Source organism: Python bivittatus, unplaced genomic scaffold (genome assembly GCF_059951505.1).
Source record: "Python bivittatus isolate LINGU-HERP-01145 unplaced genomic scaffold, Pbiv_v1 ctg000020_np1212, whole genome shotgun sequence".
In the NCBI taxonomy this organism is placed as follows: domain Eukaryota; kingdom Metazoa; phylum Chordata; class Lepidosauria; order Squamata; family Pythonidae; genus Python; species Python bivittatus.
Genome location: NW_028277030.1, coordinates 12,138,157 through 12,159,102, shown reverse-complemented (window position 1 = coordinate 12,159,102; position 20,946 = coordinate 12,138,157). Strand labels below are relative to the sequence as shown.

At 38.2% G+C, this 20,946-nt stretch overlaps 1 protein-coding gene across 4 annotated transcripts in view; it reads left to right on the top strand.

The window, feature by feature from the left end:
• The first annotated feature begins 5,460 nt into the window (after window positions 1-5,460).
• MACROD2 (mono-ADP ribosylhydrolase 2) overlaps window positions 5,461-20,946 on the top strand; it is a 1,000,449-nt gene continuing 984,963 nt past the window's right edge. For all 4 annotated transcript variants that reach the window (XM_088134414.1, XM_088134430.1, XM_088134411.1 and 1 more), the window contains exons 1-2: window positions 5,461-5,704; window positions 9,671-9,787. In XM_088134414.1, coding sequence (XP_087990540.1) covers window positions 5,659-5,704; window positions 9,671-9,787 — 163 coding nt within the window. In that variant the 5' untranslated portion in view covers window positions 5,461-5,658. The remainder of the gene's footprint in view (window positions 5,705-9,670; window positions 9,788-20,946) is intronic.

Genomic DNA, 20,946 nt, shown 5'->3' with positions numbered 1-20,946 from the left:
CTGGAATATGAGTAAATATCCCATTTGCTACATACCCCCCTCCCCTGGTTCTTAATTTTAACAGTCTAATTTAGGGAGTTTTTTTCTGCTGCTGTTAAAACATATGGAGCCAGATCTACTGCAAATCAGCCAGATATCTTCTAGTAGATCCTAATCTACCTTTTGCTTCTCCTGTCTTAGAGTGCTGGCTGTGTTCAATCCATAGATTTTTAAATAAAAAGAAATGTTACAGAAATATCTAATTTTGGTTCTTTGAAAAAGCTAATAAATACTGGACCTGTAGAATATTTTTCACAGGCAGAAATATGTATGTATAACAATAAATGCTTATCTCAGTTTTTTGGGGTTTTTTGGGGGGGGGTAGGGACTTATTGTTTTTATCATTTGGAGAGCTTTTAGAAGTTTTATTTATCTGTAATTATACAGGCCTCTTATTTCATGATAACCAATATTGATTACCTCTAATCATTCTTCACATGGCAATCTCTGGCACTCCAGAGACAGCTAAAGTACAACCACTGGTATCTCTCATCCTTGAGACATGTTTCCCTGGACTACTGGGTGCTAAAATTCAACAATATATGGAGCATCACAGCTTGCCCATATAAAATATGCATAGACACAGTTGCAGAAAATTAAACTGGGCAATCAGAGCTCACTTAAGTCCAGAAGCCATACAGGTTTCTATTCCTGAGTTGTTTGTTCAAGTGAATATTAGTATGTCTTCCACTCCTTTTCAGAAACTTCTATCACAAACAATAAATAAAGGCTATGCGGATTCTCCCAACCTTTCATAATGAAGATAGGATCATCCCTTGCAGACTCTATGCTGCAGAAGTAACTGTTGTGGATCTCTTTTATTAAACCAACTTCAATCAATTCTAATAAAAGAGAAAGTCAGGGTGTGACCCTCCAGATATATGGGATTGTTTGTCAAATAGTTCTGGTAGAGTTCAAATGCTAAGCCATAGTCTGTTAAATCATGCTTTACTGAATAAACCACAGTTAGTAGGATCACACAAAAGATGAAGCCATAAACTATGATTTATAAATTACAATGATTGAGCTGACACAACGTTCGAGCTTATTGTATCATAATACTGATCACTGCTTGAATGGCAGACAGTGTAGAGTTCACAAGATATCCCAGCAAGAGCTTTTTTTAAAAGAAAAACATTTCATCTTAACTTGAACCAAAGGATTTTTATAATAAATAATGTAATAAAACTTATACAATCATTGACCATATACAGATACAGTACTTGCTTCTTGCCTGTGTTCCCAGTTGTGTAGCACTATGGATATTAATATAAATACAGCAGTTTTTGATGCTTACCATAGCCATATACCATTTTTCTATATTATTATGGCTGGTCACACAGTCAGCCAGATGTTTAGACTGGATTTGGCATTTTTATCTACCTATTGAGTCCTTCCCAAGGACCTGGGATAGACAGATGTTGTTGTTTGATGGTGTTAAAGGTATTGTCGCAGGTTCCAAGTAAAGCTGCCTTTTGCAACTGACTGATGGTGATTTTGTCAATGCCAATGGTCTTCAAGTGGTGCTCCAGATGTCTTAGGATTGCATCTAAGGTGCCTATTATTATTGTTACTATCTTTGCTTTCTTTTGCCATAGTTGTTCTACTTCTATTTGCAGATCTTTATATTTTATGATTTTCTCCAGTTCTTTCTCTTCTATTCTGCTGTCTCCAGGTATTGCAATGTCCACTTTCCAGACTTTTTTTTGTCTTTCTTATCAACAATTGTTAAGTCTGGGGTGCTGTGTGGCAGGTGCTTGTCTGTTTGAATTCTAAAATCCCAGAGCGCTAGCTTCTTCATTTTCTATTACTTTGTCTGTTTTGTGGTCCCACCGGTTCTTGCTTGCAGGCAAATGGTATTTCTTGCAGATATTCCGAATCATCATCGTTATTATCATTATTAGTCAGTATGCTGCAAAATAAAGTTCTGGCTTCATTTAGGACTATTAAATATGACTTGCAAACATCCATATAACCACTAGATGGCAGCAAAGATTCTTTGCTCTTAGTATTTAGTGGTCCTTTGCAGCCAAGATCTGGTAGTTTTAGCTCTACAGTAACATTTTTATTTCTGATAGTACCTCTGGGTTCAAATGAGTCCTATGAAGTTTTTTTTTTTTTAAAATAGATCATGCTCACAGCCCAGTGTTTGTCCGAAGTTAAGTAAATCTGCTCAGGAAAAAAAAAAGACAAAGATTAGTAGTTATAGTAGATCGTGCATGTGTATATGTCTTTGTATGCAGTAGAGATGATGGCAGGAACTATTACAGCAAAATGGTGCTTTGAATCTGATTACATCCCCTTAGCAACAATGAATGAATGGGCACCCAGTATGGCAGATTAACTACAACATGTTCTCAGAATTTTCAATCTATTAACCTAGAAAAGTTGACTTGGAGATGACTGCTTTTTACCCAGAAATTACTCAGAACAGAATGGTATAGAACAGTTTTTCTCAACTAGAAGTTGAATAGTAGTATGTGTTCTACAGGTAGCACACAGAAGTAGCCTAAATGGGACATGACTCTCCACACAAATGAAAAAAGGACTCATGAGAAGTACTTCCGGGGAAGCAATGGTGGACTGAAGATGGCTCCGCAAGAGCGGAGCTGATGACCGTGGTGGAAAGAGGAGCCAGTGAATGGATTGGCTCCTCAGAATTATTCTCCGGAGCAAGGAGAGGACCAGGATCACCCATAAGTGCTCCATACAGTGGCTTCCCATGAGGAGAGCATAATACAGCAGTCTCTGGAGGGTTTTAGAGCTCTGGGAACTGTGGGAAAGTCATCTCACCTAAACAGCAGTTCGGTGCCTTCAAAATGACACTGGGTTTGCATACTTTAGGAAATTGCTTGTTAATGGCTTTTTGGATGTTAAGAACCTTCAGAAGAGCAAGTTTCATTCTACTGTGTGAGTTTCCTTCTATCCTTGACGAAAGAAGTTTCATGCAAGTTAGGGTCCTTAAATAGCAAAAGGATGACTAGAACGTTGATTTTGGAAAGCTATAAGTGGATTATGGGGCCAGATGGATTTGAAATAAGTTCTTGAAATTATTACAATACTTCATGTTAGTTGTTTAAAATTTTACAAAAAATATATATGAAGATTTTGAAACTAACTGTAAGAAATCTTCCCATAGGAAAGTGTTGTTGATTTAAAAAAAAAACATGATAAGAGGGGACTTTGAAGGTTGACTAGAGGGAACTAGAAGGAACTAAACATTATAATTAAAGAAGAAGAGACAGATTAATACAGAATGGAGCAATGTTATTTATCTGTGGAAGAATTCAAAGATATTTGAAACAGTGCACTCAGTAATTACTCTTAAGAATGTCTGCTATTATAAAAGTGGATTCAAAAGAAGTTATGGAAGAGGATCAGATTTTACTGGATAAAACAGACTGATGCTGATTTGAATGTGGATCTGAAAATGGATTAAAAAATGTCAGGCTACAAGAATGATATGGAAAATGATGTTACACTGGATTTATAAATGAAACTGGCTGATGTCTTAATAATTAAAGGGGACATACAAATAATAAATCAGAAGAGTGACTTGGATAGCTTTCTTATTTTGGATTTACAAAAGAAACATGTTAAACTTGTGAAGGAGTTTCTGAGAGGAGACAAAGAGAAAATGATAAGAAATCAACTTGTGGGACCCTATTTGAAGGGATTAAAGATCAAGACTCTTAAAAGTAAATGAAAGGAATACAAAATGGGTTTATTTGATCAAGGTTTATTTTTTAAAAAATTTATATATATATATATATATATACTTTCTGGTAGCTCTTAATGGACTTTTCTTTGACTAGGACCAAATGCCCAGGCTTTGAAGATTTGTTTATAGATAAGAGATAAGATATGGGAAGAAGAGATTTTTTTTTGCTGTACTTTTAGAGAAAGTGATGTTACTATGTTAAAAATAAAGGAATTTAAAACTGATTTATATAGTTTATATATAACTGTAAGGTTTATATATATAACCTATATATAAGGTTAAAACATATATGTTACTTCTGGTAACTCTTAATGAACTTTTGCTGATTAGGACTGAATGACAAGGTTTTATAATTTGTTTATTGATAAGAGATGAGATATGGGAAGAAGGGATCTTTTGTTGAAATATCAGAGAAGGGGATAAGCTACTGAAGTTTGTACTTGTCTTGATGGCGGGGGAAGTCATTTCTTTATATATCTTTTTTCTCTTTTTTCCCCTTTTTCTCTGCATTTTTCCCTTTTTCTATTTTTTTGGTTTGTATTAGTTTTTTCCCCTTTGTATTTGTAAACTTCAGTAAAAATTATTATAAAGATAAAAAGGGGCCCCATGAGAGACAGGATACCAGGGGAGGGCAGAGCCCTCAGTCTCTAGTCAACTCTGCTGAAGCTACGGAACTGAGTAACTCAGCAGAGCAAGGTTGTTGATAAGCTTCTGAAAGGGTCTGGCTTAAGAGCCAAAATAAAACAATTTGCACTAATTCCTGCTTGCTCATAATTCCACTATATTTGGAGGGTTAGGAGAAGCAGTAAACACTGCTTCAGCCCAAATAGGCTTCACCCATTATTTTAGTTACAACACTATTGTCAGCAGCATTATTACATTTTTTAATGTTCTTAAACTTACCTTAACGGAAAGATATATATATAGCACCAGAATACCTATGAACACACACATGCATATATATCCTCAGGAAAAAAAAAGTGTGTGTGTGTGTGCTGTTATTTTCTATCAATGGGGTTCAGGTTACTTGACAGAGTGATCAGAATGATTTTGCATATAAACGAATAAGAGTAGTGGCATTATAAAAAAACAAACAAACTGAAAGAAGGCGATGAAATTAAGCAAAGCACAAACCACATCTATTCAGGAGTTACAAAGCAACCGTATACCCACTCAGAAATAAGCTTTATTAATCACTGAGACTCGTTCCAGATAAACTGTCACGGAAATGCCACCCTAGGCATATTTGCACGGAGGAAACTTCCACGGCATTCAGTGAGGCTGCCGCCTCCCTCTATTTAACTGCACACACGCACGCTGATTCGGAACAAGCGCTACTGAATACAGTTGAAACTTACATCAGAGCAAGCATGCCCAAATGAGCCGGCTGGCACACACGGGCCACCTCAAGATGACAAGCCTTTCGTCATTTCTGCTCGGCCAACACTGGCGCGAGCTCCTGCCGCCGCCCGCGCTTTCTGTTTTGTTTTCTTTGTGTTCCGTCCCGGCCGCCAGGATTCTGTCTATCCAAGCGCGCTTCCTCCCTCTTTCGGCGTGCCTGCCCCTTTAAAAGCCTCCCCTCCCAGCCGCGGCTGCCGTTAGCCCGAGAGCGCAGGGGGCGGGGCGCGTCGCTGAGCGGCGTCTCGCAAAGCCAACGGGCAGCGGGCAAGGAGGCGGGCACTGCGGGGGTGTCTGTCGGGTTAGAACGAGGCGTGACCCAGTTGACGCGCGCTGGAAGGAGAGGGGAGTGGGAAGGAGGCTGAGGTGCAAACAGCCGCCGCCGCCAACGCCGCCCTCGCCACCCCAGCGGTGCCGTCGCCCAGCCGGGTCAGCGTGTTTCCTCCTCGCCCGTGAGCCTGGGGAACCTGCAGCTCAAAGCCGCCGCTAGCCACAGCACCATGTACCCCGGGAACAAGCGGAAAAAGCTCTGGCGGGAGGAGAAAGGTACTGACCTCCTTCACCTGAAAAGCGCCGGGGCTCCTCGGGCGCGCGGAGGGCGCAGGGGGTCCCCAGCGCCGCCTCTCCCACTCGTGCTGCCTTCAGGAGGCGTGCGAGCAGAAGATGCTCCTCCGCCTGCTCACCGCGCGAGTCGGCGGTCGCTGGCTGCTCTCACCTGAGCGACGTTGCCTTCCTCTTGCCTCCGCCGCGTTACCTTGGCGGAACAGCCGCGCTCCTCCCCTTCCATCGCTGTCCTCCTGGCTTAGCTTGCGCTTCCTTCTCTCCGGTGGAGGAGGCTCCCTTCTTCTCCGGACGCTGAGCCTGGCTCCAGCGGGGAGTAGGGTAGGAAAGCGTCCCCCCAGCACAGCCTGCGTGGCCGCCTGGTCAGGGTACCTCGGGGCAGGGGCAGCTCAGGGTAATCCTCAGCGGCCCAGGCTGTCCTGCCACTCAGGTGCTGCGACCTTGGCGGGGGTTCTTGAGCCAGACTGGGTCCTGGGCATCACCTGAATGGGGCTCCTATCAAAGCCACAGCGGTGGCGGAGGTTTTCTTTTTCGTCTAGTTTTGTTTAAGTCTGCTCTGTTTCAGAGTTGGTGATCTTTCTTCCTACTTCGTTTCACTGCATGATTATTAGCCTTTTGCTTCTTTCCTGGATATGGATTACCCCTTTCTTAAACTTATTTTCTGCTGGGTCATCACTGCTGTTTCTCTTATTCCTGTATGTAAACTGTAAACTTAGATTCTGCTTGGTCTCAGTTCTCACTGCAAATTGTGTGCTGGCCTATCTTGGAGTTAAACTGTTTGGTGTAAGAGTTGGAGTGCCACTTTGGAAATGGAAAGGAGGTTTCTAGATCTGCTGCCTGCACATCTTTCTGTTTCAAAATACTTGGAATGGAAGGTACAGTCTTTGATAGTTACTGGCTGAATTAATTTCCACCTCCCTCACTCTGGCAAGGGGGTTGCAGACAGTAACAGGACCACTAAGCCTTTGGGCCCTTTTGAAGAAAATATTTGGAAAGCAAAAAGAGCACGACCATTGTTTGTGTACTGTGTGGAAGTTATGCAGAGTTGAAAGCAATATCTGTTGGATCAACTTTACCCAGTCATTCTAAACTTAGGATGGATTGCTTTACTTGGTAAAATACCAAACCTCCTATTGGTGAAGTGGTAATTGTCTTTTCTTAATAAAATGATAAAAAATAAAAAAATAAAAAAAAATCTTTGCTGAGATGGACCCAGCTGGGTCCATTTGCCAGTTATAGAGTTACTCCTTATAGATGCATTTTCCCCCCTTACCTACATATCAGATCTGTTTCTGCTGCTGTTGGGGAATAGGGAGGAAAACATGGGACACTTGTATTTGTGAAAACAAATGGAGGTTTCCATAATGTTGAATGTAGCTTTGAATTTAGGTAAGGAAATTGGAGCTTTACAATTGGTAATTTAATAGAACCTATCACAAAATTGAGGCTACATAGGGAATTAAATGAGTCAAATTACAGAATTAAATTTGATATAATGAAATAGCATTCATTCAAACAGACAGGATTTTGACTTCAGTTTGTAGCTATTTTAAACTCTTGTACTAATGATAGAAATCCAGACTGGGTTTGTAGGTTTTGGTGTGAGTTTGACATATGAAATCTACATTGCCAAGTTATTTTATTCTTATACTGCATGCATAAAATCAGATGCAAAGAAGAATAAAATGATTGTGTTGTATGAATCATATATCTATCTATCCATTAGGGAAAAAAAACTACTGCCATGATATCTTTTACTGAGTATCTAGCTCATGCTGGATTGTAGATGCTGCCCTCCTGTGCTGCCCTACCTGTAGATTTAGTTTATACTGTTGGGACTGCATAATAATGTAAACAGGCATAACAGCTTTAATGAGCTTATATTGATTAAACTGTAGTATGGTATATGTATTATTTAAAGCTATTAGTGGATTTCTGTTTGGATCACTTCTAATACAAACTGGATCCCTGCACTCTGAAATGTCAAAACAACAACAACAACAACCCTCTTGCACTTTGTTTTTCACTGGTGCTGTCAAAACTGCCTCAGATTAAGTTAGTTTTAAATTACATTCAGTACTGCTAAAGTTGAAGCTTCTAACTTCATCATAAATAAGTATATTTCCAGTTATTTGCTGGGACGGAGGTGGAGGGGTAGTGCTGTTTTTCCACATAGCAATCCTAAGGAATGCTGTGTGAAATATATCACCCCACTTGGTAGGAATTTGGTTGATTTCTAAATACTGTTACAGGAGGCTTATAAGAATATAAAAAATAGTATACATTAAAATAATGTAGGTAAGAACATTTATAATTAGAGATTAAATTGAAATGCTCATACATAAAGTCTTATCTAAGTTACTAATTATTACTAGTTACTTGTATTAAGTAAATCAGAGTGAACAATCTTTCTCAGGCCACAATTGTTGTGTTTTATATGTTTTTAGTGTGATGAATTTATACTGTAGCTTTGAAGAAAATCTAATCTTGAACAAAGAGTTTCATTTAGGATTGATTTAATAAGCAATTTATCAGTGGGTAGAAATGGGAGTTCCTGTATAGATATACTTATGCCTCCATGGCTATTACCAGGTAGATAAATGTCACTAATGCCTCAAATTAGCTTTTGTATTTTATCAATTCCATAAGTGCTACACATGTATTTAATCGCCTTAATACAGTGGTGGGGGTTGCTAATGTATGTATGCTGCTTCTCAAGCAAATACTTCAATAGCACATAATGTCTAATGCCAATGGAAGATAGGTTCTAAATTATAAGGTAACTGCTCATAAAAAACCAAGGAAATTTCAAAAGCTGCTTCAAATGGTAAGTGTAAACTTTGGGATTTGTTAACCATAATATCAAGGACTATCTCTTGGTGGCATTGCAAGTGAGGAGTAAAGATTACTGAAAGTACAGTTGACTTGTACCTTCCTTTCCTCTCTGAAATAGCCATACTTTTCATTGGTGTTTTTTTATGCACTTTCTGTGCCAAACCATGTTTAAATGGCTCAGAATCATTTATGTACTTTTGAATAACTGTATTTTTCCGTCAATAAGACGCCCCCATGTACAAGACCCCCACTTTTCCAACCCAAAATTAAGAAATCAATATTTTAAAGATAGTGCAGAACACATTTTTATTTAGTAATTAGTTAACATTTACCTGATACACTCAGTGGGAGGAGGTCCAAACCGTCTCTCTGCAGCTCTGTTTCCAGGCTCTTTTGCATAACTGATTACACTCAAGCACGAGTGAAACTGCCGATAGCTTGTCTCTGCAAACAGCCTTCCTCTAATTGGTTTGTTCACCATCAGCTGACATCAGTTACATAAGGCTCGTGATTGGAGGAAGTCTGTTTGGGAGACAAGCTATTTCACTCGTGATTGGAGGCTAGCAATAGGAGGAAGCCTCTTTGCAGAAACAAAGTATGGACAGTTTTGCAACTGCGCGGTTTTCTCCTTGGCTGATTTCCTTGAATAAGACGCCCTTCAATTTTTAGGGTAAGGATTTTAGAAAAAAGTATCGTCTTATAGTTGGAAAAATACAGTAATATCTGCTGTAGAACAATAATATGTAAACTAGTCCAATCTGCTAAATTCATAGAGTGGGCTACCAATTGAAATATAAATAGCAAAATAGGATATAAAAACAGAATAAACTGCGATCTTTCCTGAGAACTAAATGTTGCCCTCATCCCTAAACTTTATCAGATGGATCTAGTCTTAAAATACTTAAATAGACTTGTTTAACACAATGAGCAACTGAAATCATGTATGAGTTTGATGAAGTTTTGGTTTATTCCAAGCCTAAGTAATTAGGCTAAGAATAAAGATGTCAGTCTACAGAAACTCATCAGATGCTTATACTATAACTTTATAACTGATTCATGCTACAAAGGAATCTGCTTCACAATATTGCTAAAACATATTCATGTGCTTTCTAATAGAACGTTTGTTGAAGATGACATTGGAAGAGAGACGTAAAGAATATTTACGGGATTATGTACCTCTGAAAGATATTCCAACATGGATGGAAGAAATGAAAAACAAAACCCAAAGTGATGGTAAGTCATCTTATTAAATTTTTATCTGCACTTATACTTTTAAATAGCTTTCCCCAGCCTAGTGCTTTCTAGGTGTATTGGACCACACTTCTCATAATTCGCAGCCAGCTGGTGGTAGAAATTGTAATCCAATACATCTTGAGGGCACCAGGGTGTCGAAAGCTGTCTTATGAAGTTCTGAACACGATGGAATTGCTTACATTAAACAGCTGTAATAGGTTTTGTTGCTTAATAATTTACTGTAGCCTAGGGTTCCCCAATCTTTTTCAGCTATTGGGTACTTTTGGAATTTTGAGAATTTTGTGGGTACTCTCACAAAATAACTGCTATGAGATCTTGACAATTTACAAAATGACTGCTGTGAGAGATACATTCAATATACCAGAATGATCCTTCATCACTTCCATCTCTCTTTCCTATAGATTGCTCAATACTACTCTTGTTTATCTTTGTGTACTTTCTGGGCAGGTGGCATATTTCCAAGCAAAGAAATATGGCTAATTTTTATTCATTGATCTATTTATTTTCTAAGAAGGCTTTTTATACCCATTTGAAGCATAGCAGTATTCTTGGAAATAAAAATAATGTTAGAAGTTAGTGCTTTGCTTTGCATTGTGTTTTTACTTAAAATATAAGATTGGTGGGCTGGCATCTGGTGGACAGGGGAGTACTGCAGCTGCTGCAAGTGCAAGTAAGTGACTAACTGATTGCAACCAAAATTGGCAGCTGTGCATCCCAAATAGAGTCACAGTTTATGAAGTGGTCTCAACTAACAACCAGCGAAACAACACATATCTTGCATTTATGTCAGAGAGTCGGTATATGAAATTTGCTGCTGCTTGTTCTTGTAATGGTAAATTTTATTAGAGCGAACAGGCTGATCACCTTCTCGTCTCATAATGAATCATAAATCCTTGTATGTGCAGCTCTAAAAAGGCAACCTAATGGTAATACACACATGGCATCATATTGCCCTATTTCATTAGTGTCCATCTTGATGGGTTTTTGATTAATTGTTATTGTTATTTTTTATAATTTCTAATGTGGTTTAACCTGCTCAGAGTCTTGATTTGGATGGTGTATATAATTTTTTTGGATAGGTTACATAATTTTTTTTCTCAAATTCAACCTCCATCTTATTTTCACACTTGAGTTGAAGATCAAAAACTTTAAAAAATAACCTAGAGTAAAATAGCTATAGGAAAAAGCAAAGTCAAGATTGCAAGTGACCCAGTATCTAGGTTACCGTGGTATTTGTGATCAATTTGCTTTATTTTGATTTTATCTGTGACAGTACAGGAGTTTGCTAGAGTATGGGCTAGAGTGCACACTGGAAGCATGATACGAGTGCTTGGGTTTCCACAAGGGTGCTTATCCATTCACAAAATGGCTGTGATGATGTTTTGGCAAGCCATAAAACAACAAAGGGGGATGAGGCTCAGCAAACAAGATGATTATGGGCCCATGTTGGGACCTGCAGATTCAATGCATTCAAGTACTTCTTTATGCTATAGTTTTGATATCAGTCTTGCACTTCATGAAATAATAGCTAAAAAAGATTACTCTAGATAGAGAAGTATCAGTTCTGTTTTTGCTATATTATATATATAGGGATTGCTCAGATATTCAGGATGATCAGTTCTCATTAGAAAAACTGAGGTTAATACTTGCTGGAGAGTGATACATTAAGGCTAAATAAATCCTTTGAGTCATGTTCAGTCCTGGTGACCAGATGGACATGTCCTTGTTGTGTTCTTGGCAATAGAATAGAAACAGTTTGCCATACTGCATCACTAGTAATGAGTATAGAACATGCCCACATTCAAAAGATTTAGTAAAGATTCCACATTTCCACTATATTCCTGTTTATAAAGTTAAAATTGCTACTATTCTACTGCTGTATTTTTCAGCTAAGACTACTTTCCTCTGTATGTATACTTAAAGTCCATTTAGTATTGATAGGAAGTGTGATCAAATGTTTAAGATCAGAGTGGGAAAGAAGTGTTAATTACTCAAAAGAAGCTGAATTTATTGCTCCATCCTCTGGAAATGTCGCATTCGTGTCTTCAGTATAAATGCTCTTATCAAACAAGTATCTTATAGCATGAAAGCCAATAAAGAATTGGAAATAGAACCAAGGAGATTTTGTCATTACTTCACTAAATAGAGAGAATAATGCTAAAGCTGTCATTGGTCCTTAAAGATAGGCTATCCTTTCTTTTTTTTTTAGCCTCTTCATGACAAGTGCCTGATTACTTTTTGAATTCTGGTTAGCTGATCATTATAGACTGTAGTGGCTTTTGCAATTTCAGTAATATTTGGACAGAGTAAAAATAAGGCTGGAAGAAAGTGTTCTCTTTAAACAGTTTGGTATTTTTCTAGTGAATATAGTAACATTATTTTTTGGCTTCTCATGATGATCTAATGTTGATATTGTAGTAGCCTAGCAACAAAACTTAGTTATTGGTACTAATACTCTGTTTAACCACTAATAGAACTTGGGGAAGACTAGAAGGCAAAGAAAATGGTAAAGATGAAATTACCATACTAAGCCATGTTTTAAACTGTGGTTTAACAGTCCATAATGACTTCATTTGAACATAATGCTAGGCCATCTGTGGATTTACATATGATACTTAATCAAAAGTAAACAAGCTATATTCCTTACCTTGATGTGTGAACCAGCTGAACAGTACACATACATTTTGTTAATTGCTATTTTTTTTTAGTTCTGGAGTTGAGGGCTATTTGACATAAGTTTCCTTATGTGGAAAGATGTAGTACTAGTCTACATGTTTGCAATGTACATGTAATACAGGAGAGTAACTACATGAAGACTCTATTCCTTCTTGACAGGTGCTTCTAAGAACATCAGGGCTTGAGTTCAGTTTGGAAGACACCTTCCTCCCCCACCAGTTCCTACTTTTTTAATACTGTTTTTTACTCCAAAAATGTGGTGTCATCTTAGGTGTTTTTAATATATATGTATTTTCCCTGATATCAGATCTCTTTGTCCAGATCTTAAACAGCTGGGTTCTAGCTTAGAGCCAACTTCTGTTGTCTTAGCTTTCTCTGAACTATCAGCTTTTTTACCCATCCTTTTAATCCTGGAATGTACAAACTTTGCTTTGAGCGGTTTTCTTTGGCTTTGTGCATGATTGTTTAGATTCATGATGAAGATGTGACAGTTACTGCCCACAGTAAATGAACAGTGATATTTGTAGGTCATAGAGGCAGACTGCTTTGTTCATACTTTCTGTGCAATATGTGGGCAACATTTATGTTGAGAGCTGTATAGTTTTTTGCCCTTCAAATGTTGAACTCACGAGTCAGACTAAATATTATGAAGTTGTGTTCATTCAGTCTTCTAAACCAAAGCAGACCATTATGTTTTAAATGTGATGGCCTAGTTCATTCAATATGCTAATAGTGAATGTGATTGATAAACCACTGTTTATGGCTTAAAGTGTTGTATGAACAGTCAGCAGGAAAGCCTCCTTCCAAGTGCTTTATGCTGCATTCAGGCTTCTGTATCTTGGTGTGTTTTACATAAATGATGTGCATCCCACTCTGATCATGTTACTGTAATTTTCTTTTCATGTTACAGTGTTGTATCACATTTACAACAAATCTGATCTTTTTTCTATCATGGAGCTCAGGATAGCACATGTACACCCAATCCTTGTTTAGCAACCAAGTTCTGTTCCAACAACCAGGTCATTAAGCGAAATGGTTGCTAAGTGAACATGTAACTGAGTGAGAGAGAGACATGCTGCAAAAATCACTGGCTGCTGCCGTCTCATTCAGATAAAGTGCTCTCATACAGCTACGCCAGCAGTACTCTTACTCCAGTGTATGTTCTTGTCAGGCGCATGAAATTTGGTTGTAAATGTGTGCATTGATTGGAAAATGAATTTTTTATTACCATAGTATTTGCAAATGGTCACTAACTGAGGTAGTTGCTAAATGAGGAATGGGTGTAGTATTCTGATGTCTCCTATTTAGACACTGACTACTTTCAGATTAATTTAGCTTTAGAATGATTACTGTAATAGAGATCATAGAATAGCATCCAATTTTTTAGCTGTAGTATACTCCTTACAACTCTTACTTTTCTTTAGTCCTAATTTTGCTCAGAATGAAAGAATTGCTATTTCTTTCTTCTAGGCCAACCTATTTCACTCATGCCTTCTGAATGCTTTCCTTAACCTTTCAGAACTGTATGATGGTACTAGTTCTCACACTCAGTGAGATTGATCAGAAGCAAAAGACTTTTATGGAAGGAATATTTATGCTGATTAAGTCAGGTGGAAAAAGATGCAAGGACTAACTTGGGTTTCTCAACACAGTGATTGGTCAGGATTAGTAGCAGTCTTCTTTTTCAGAAAGAATATATTTTGTTGTGTGACACTTGCAATGTTTGGAGTGACATTTAGGACTCTCAATCTTTTGGGGCATTGTAAGGGGTCACTTAATAGTGAGAAAGTATGTCCTAGATTACCAGGTAATAGCTAGGCTTAAGGTAATACCTTTGTATGAAGGTGAGCAATATATACACTGACAGTGTAACTTCCCTAGGAAAACTGTCTGAAGCAGTCGTGGTGGATATGAATTAAGACTGGGAGTGAGGTATGAGCTGAAAATTACAAAGAACTAATTAACCACAGAATGGAGCATCTCCCTTTTTGAAATGCTTGAATTTTCAAATTTTAGAGCTTGATTATCTTAAGTATGGGAATATTTGGGTGTGCTATTGCACACAGGTGTTTTTCTCCATTCATAATGTTTTTGCATACCTGGAACTCAACTGTTCAGATAAGGGAACTAAACATACTTGCATTAAATATGGCTTCTACTTGCACTCTATAAGGGTATAGTATGCATTTTTATGACCAAAAACATTCAGGATTTAATTTACAAAAGATGGGAGTAGTAGGGAACAGTGTTGTAATGTATATTTGCATTAAAAGTGAAATTTGATTGAAGATTAAAATAAACTAATCCTGAATAGACAGTGGACCACCATGAACTAGCTTAAATAGAAGCTTGTTTCGCTTTGTATTTTGGAGAGAGGGATCACTTCTAATATTGTTTGAAACTGAATGACCAAGTCTGTTAAAAACTCATTTTAAGATATGTGGGAACCTCCTTACCTTGTCCCTTAGTACAGAATGCTGCCTTTCTCTCATTTGAAACAAAAGTGACAGAGCAGGAGTGATGATGCCTACAGGCACTCTTCACATGTCAGGTAGACAGAACTCTGGTGTGTCAAACTATATCCTGCCAGTGCAACTAAAGAAACGTAGCCTGCAGTGCTCACTAATCCTTCATTAAGTTGCCTACTGCTGTTTCCCTCAATTTTTGACTCTTACTGTGCAGTATCGTGTGCGCTTTACTTCTTAAAAGCACAAAAGCTTAAAGCGTATTTTCTTGAGCCTGTAAAGGTGACTGGGGATTTTGAAAAGAAAAGAACCTTGTTCTGGCAATACACTTGGGTAGGGTAGACTTTACCATGCAAGTAGTAGTGAGAAACCTTCCCCTCTAAAAGTTGTACTGATGTCAGTGAACAGCCAGTTGTCTGCAAATACAGCATTACTATTTGCAGAGAGGAAACCTTCCAGTGTACATTTCCATAGGGACAGGCTCCTTAACTACATTTGTGGATCAGGGGCTCTTTGCTCATGTTCCACTGTGATTTTTGAATTGCCTTAACAGGCTAAGCTCTCATTCTGAACATGGAAAAAAAATTAGGCCATTTACTTTTGTTTGGTATTTAAGATAGGGCAGGGCTAGTAGGGCTGTGTACCCTTCAATAATTATTCAGAAGTGCTTTGGAGTTCATGTGAACACAGCCCCTCTTGGCTATAAATTAAAGCAGCTATGTCTTTTTTTAAGTGTATATGTGAGGCTGAAAAAAAAAAGTATTGAATTAGGTGTCTCATTTGAATGGCTCCACATCATTTTCAGGCTCATGTAGAAACCTTAAGAAGCAGGACTACTTTAATTAGTACCCAAAAGAATCTTGTCCTAGTTCCAGAGTGTTTCCAAGTCATTTGCAAAGAGTGGACAGCGCTAATGGCTAGTCACAAATGTGGGCTCGTAATTGATCGGTTTCATTTAACTTAACTATCTTTTGCATGCTTTTTTTTAGACCAGTGCATTGAAGGAAGGAAGTGAGTGGACAAGAAACCAAAGGATGGGAAAGTTTGGAATGCATCTGTAACTTTAAAATATTGTACCTTATATGGCTACCTATATGCAAGTTATTTATATACTTTAAACATTTTATAGTCTACCCTTTAAAATAAAGTTTTTGCAAGACAGCTTAAAACATTTTGAAATCACAATGTAAAAAATTAACTAGAAACTTAGTTGCTAGAGATCAATAACATAAAAAAGTAGTATTGAAACATCAGAAAGTTAATTTAAAAACTCCAGTTTAGCATAAGAGTTAAATTATAAACTTTAATAAAAGAAAGTATTTAATATTTGATTTTAGTTTAATAATGAATTAAACTAACACAACATTTTAAATTATTAAAAGTATTCTAGAGTTGGTAGAAATGCCTCTGATGATGATGATGTTATTACTGATTTTTTCAGGTTTATATGCTGCTCATATATGTTTGATTCTGAGTAGCTTATAGACCTCCAAAGAGTAATAAGATCAAAATTAAGTATAATAATACATGCAGTACAGTTTAATAAAATAACAAGGTAATCAACATCTCATGCACCTTGGAACAACCATAAAACTATTCTTATCAGGAGCCTTTATTAATGGCTCCCTTGTCCACTCAAAGGCTACTGAAACAGCTAGGTCTTGCAAAAAGCTAACAGGGTTGGGGACTGTTGTGGGAATGCTGTTCCAGAGAAAGCCTCATACTGGGATCCCTGAAGATGACATTCCCTTGGAGATGGAACCCAGAGAGAAATTTGTCTTCCAGATCTTAACAAATGAAAAGGGAGAAGGTGATCCTGCAGATACCCAAATCCTGAGCCATTAAAGTCTTTAAAGGTGACAATCAGCATTTGAACTGCACTGAAAACAGGCAGCAAGTACTATTCTTGAAGCAGAGGTGTTACATGAGCAAATTGACTAATATCTTTAATTGCTTAAGCCTCTGAATTCTGGACCAGCTGCAGTTTCTGTGTGTTCTTCAGAAGCAACACATTGCAGTAATCCAGATGGGAAGTGACCTAGACATAAGTGACAACAAGCAAAGCCTCCTGATGCAGGACAGGCCATAATTCATAATTACACACAAGGGATCTGTGCAGAGGCCCTCTTAGCCACAGCTGTCACCTGCTCTTCGAGTCAGAGCTCTAAGTCTGAGATGACTCCTAATTATGAACTACCTCTAGATGGGGAAGTGCAACTCTCTCCAGAGGAAAAGATGGAATATTTCTGAAACTGGAAGTCTTCTGCATGCAGTACCATTCAGTCATGTTGGGACTGAGTTTAAGCCTGTTAATTCCCATCCAGTCCACACTTTCAGACATTGGGACAAAACCTCAACTATATCCCCCATTAGCCCAGAGTTGAGAAATACCACTGAATATCATCTGCATATTGATACTTGACTAGTTTCAGTAGGAACATCATTTTAGATACTGAGCTACCAAATTATAAACAACTTTATAAGTTAATACTGGCATTTTGACTGGGAGTGAATAGGAGACCATAACCTAATCAGGTATAATATGTTTTATGATGGATTATTCCGGTTAATATTCTTGCTGCCTTACTTGTACTGATTAAAATTATCAGAGGGTGAACTCTGGTGTGCAGATACTGCATAAACCATCCAAGAATTTTTTAAAAAATGATCTCATGAGACTTAAGAAAAGGATATATTAAAGTTCTAATGTGTTTCTCAGATTTATTAACAATATTACAATTCCTAAACTTTTTATTATGCTGAAAAAAATAATAGTGCTTGCATTGAAATCTGTGCCTTCCCTTCTGCCTCCCTCCTCTCCCAGCATACACATTATCATCAGGTCATTATTTATGATGTGTTTAGTAACAATTATTTTTACTTTATGTTAATCTTAATTTTCATTAATTTCATTTTTTTACTCTTTTGTATCAAATTATCTTGATGAATGTTCACTAATGTAATTGCTGTGAATAAAGATTGAATGTTTCTTTGTTTGAAATAGTAGTTTAGCAGCTTAGCAGATACCTAATAGTAACAACTCAAGTTCCTATGAGGGAAAAGGAGTATTCAAATAGCAGTCAGAAAATGAAGATAAGCTGACACTTCTTCAGCTCTCCCACCTGCCCCCCCATTTTATAATAAAGAGATAAATTATCTTTTAGACAAAATAATTTTTATGTAACTAGGAATTTTAACTAGATTGTAAAAGTTTAAGCCTGATTAGCTGCTGTCATGTTTTTATTTTGTAGTTGTGTTGTACACGTCTCTACTCAGAGCTGTAATATTTTTCTTACAAATAACTTAATTAAAAATGAAATTATGAAAATTATCCAAATGGAAAAATGGGCTCCATTTGGCAGCATCCTGCTGATTAAAAAGATGAGGACAACAGCATGCACCAAATAATAGATTTTCCTGGAACCTACCATATTATTATAGATGTATTGGTAAATATTTTTATACTGGATATTTGTTGATAGCTTTGCATGAGGTGTTTCCCAAAAATGCTCCAGAACTTACTTCCAGCTTTTTAAAGTGCATACTTATGTCTCAGTTCCATTACAGGTAGTCCTCGCCTAATAACCACAATTGAGACTGGAATCTCGATTGTTGAGCGAAGTGGTCCTTCAGCGAGACACCCACATGACTGCTTCGTTCAACAGCTGCAATTTGGGCACTCCTGGTTGCAGTCCTTAAGCGATCTCCTAGGTCGTTAAGCGGATGGAATGAAAGGGCTGCCTATTGGACAATTTCAGCTCTGCGTGGAGCTGAAATCCTCCTGGCAGGTAGCCCTTTCATTCTCAAACGTTCCTAAAAGCTGCTGAAGAGTTTGCCTTCCCCTCTATGGACAGAGGGGAAATCCTTCCTGAGACTGGAGAAACGGAGCTCAAATCTTCAAGATTTGAGCTTTGTTCTTCACACCACCAAGGGATTTCCCCTCCATGAACAGAGGGGAAATCCTTGGTGGGGCTGGAAGAATGGAGCTCACATCTTCAGGATTTGAGTTCTGTTCCTGCACACTACCGCGTCCCCTCCACTTGCAACCTTCCAATGGGGAAGCCGGCAGAGAAGATTGCAAATGGCGATCACATGATCATGGGCGCTTGGCAACTGGTAGTAAATGTGAGCCAGTTGCCGAGTGCCTGAAATGTAGCCAGGTGGCCGTGGGGGGGGGGGCAGTGCAACGTTTTACAATGGCTGGAAGTGCTTTAGGGGTTGTCGTAACTTTGAACCGTCATTGAATGAATGGTCATTGAGCAAGGACTACCTGTATGATGGTACTTTCCTGTTGCCCCTTACTTCGATCTTTGCTATGATTTTGTGGTGGAAAAACTCACCTCAGAACATGCCAACAATTGGAGAAGATGTAATTATTGTTTTATTAAATAAGTGGGTTACAGTACGACACTGGTCTCTTGCTATCATGAATGAGGAATGCCAGAGGCATAACAGATTTCTTATGTGATATTACAGAGATTAACGATGAGGCTCTGTATTCATTTGATTCAATGGCAAAGAATTGTTTTTCAACTAATAAGGGCTGCGGGTATAATGCACAGAAATCTGGGCTCCTCTGTGTCCTGAAGGAGTAAACTTTGTAATGCAAGGTATTTAGCCTTTGAAAAATGTGACTGCTTTCCTGTTGATTGTCATTCTTATACTTCCATCTTAATTCCACTATGAATAGAAGGAATTGTGAAGACACCCATTATCAGCATCCTTGAGAACGTTGCAGTTTATAGAGATATACAGTTTGTGAATCAAAACCTATTCATTGATGTTACAAAGGTTACAAAATCTGGGAGAAGGCATTTCATAATCGAGTGATTGTGGCCTGTGTGTAGGAATGAGTGTTAGCTCATTCCAGGTAGATATACAGGCAAGCTAAGATAGAGAATATGCAGAATTCATTACTGATGTATACAGAGCAAATAAAATTCTTCCTTCCTTTACAATTCCTTCCACATTTCCTTCCGTGAATATGCAACAACTGTTCATTTGTTCTTGTGCATGATGGGTGCAGTGCTGCCCTAAATACAGGTAGTCCTTGAGTTACAGTCATTGGTTCAATGATCGTTCAAAGTTACGATGGCACTGAATGTGGGGGACTTATCATGGCTCCTTGGAGCTCCAGCCATTGCAACGTCCCTGCAATCATGTGATCGTGATTTCTGATGTTCCGTGCTGGCTTCCCACAAACAAAGTCAGTGGGGAATCTTGCAGGAAGTTGGAAGCTGCAATCGTGAGGTTCTCACTTAAACACCCGTGCAGTCCTTGTTTAACAACAGCAACCAGGATGGCTGGAATTGCCATTGCTAAGTGACATAGTCACATGTCGTTCTTTACAGCTGCATCACTTAACAATGGAGTTCCTGGTCCCAATTGCTGTCATAACCTGAGGACTACCTATACAGGCTTCCTTCACTCTATGCTAGGATAATGTTCCCCAAAAATCTCACATAAAATGAATTCACATAAAGTAAGAAAGTGGAAAAAATGGCGTTGATGGATGGGGTGTCAAATTTTGTAAGCCATGTGCATTGTCAAATGTGCTTATAAATTTTTAAAGCCCTATTCTTAAGGTCTATGTTGCTCAAACATGTTTTCTTCCTTGTCTGGTATTCTATGTACGGTGAAAGCATTTTCCTTCAACTTTTCTACAGCTGGATTTCTAATTGTGTAGTTATCATAGTAGACAAAAGTAGAGTGCATTACCACAAATTTTATTAGCTTTCTTCTGTTGTGCACTGTAGCTTTGCCCAGATTAAAACCTTGTCCTAGGGCTGAGGATCTTTTACCAGCTTTGGTGCAATGAAATATAGGTAGTCCTTGCTTTACTGACCTCTCATTCAGGAACTGCTCAAAGTTACAATGGTGCTGGAAAAGCTCAGGGGTTTGACTTCTGGTGAGGCTAGTGAATGGATGCCCCACTTTCCATGGGAGACATTGCAGCCGAAAGGCAGCTGGATGTGGATCCAGACTGCTGATAATTCT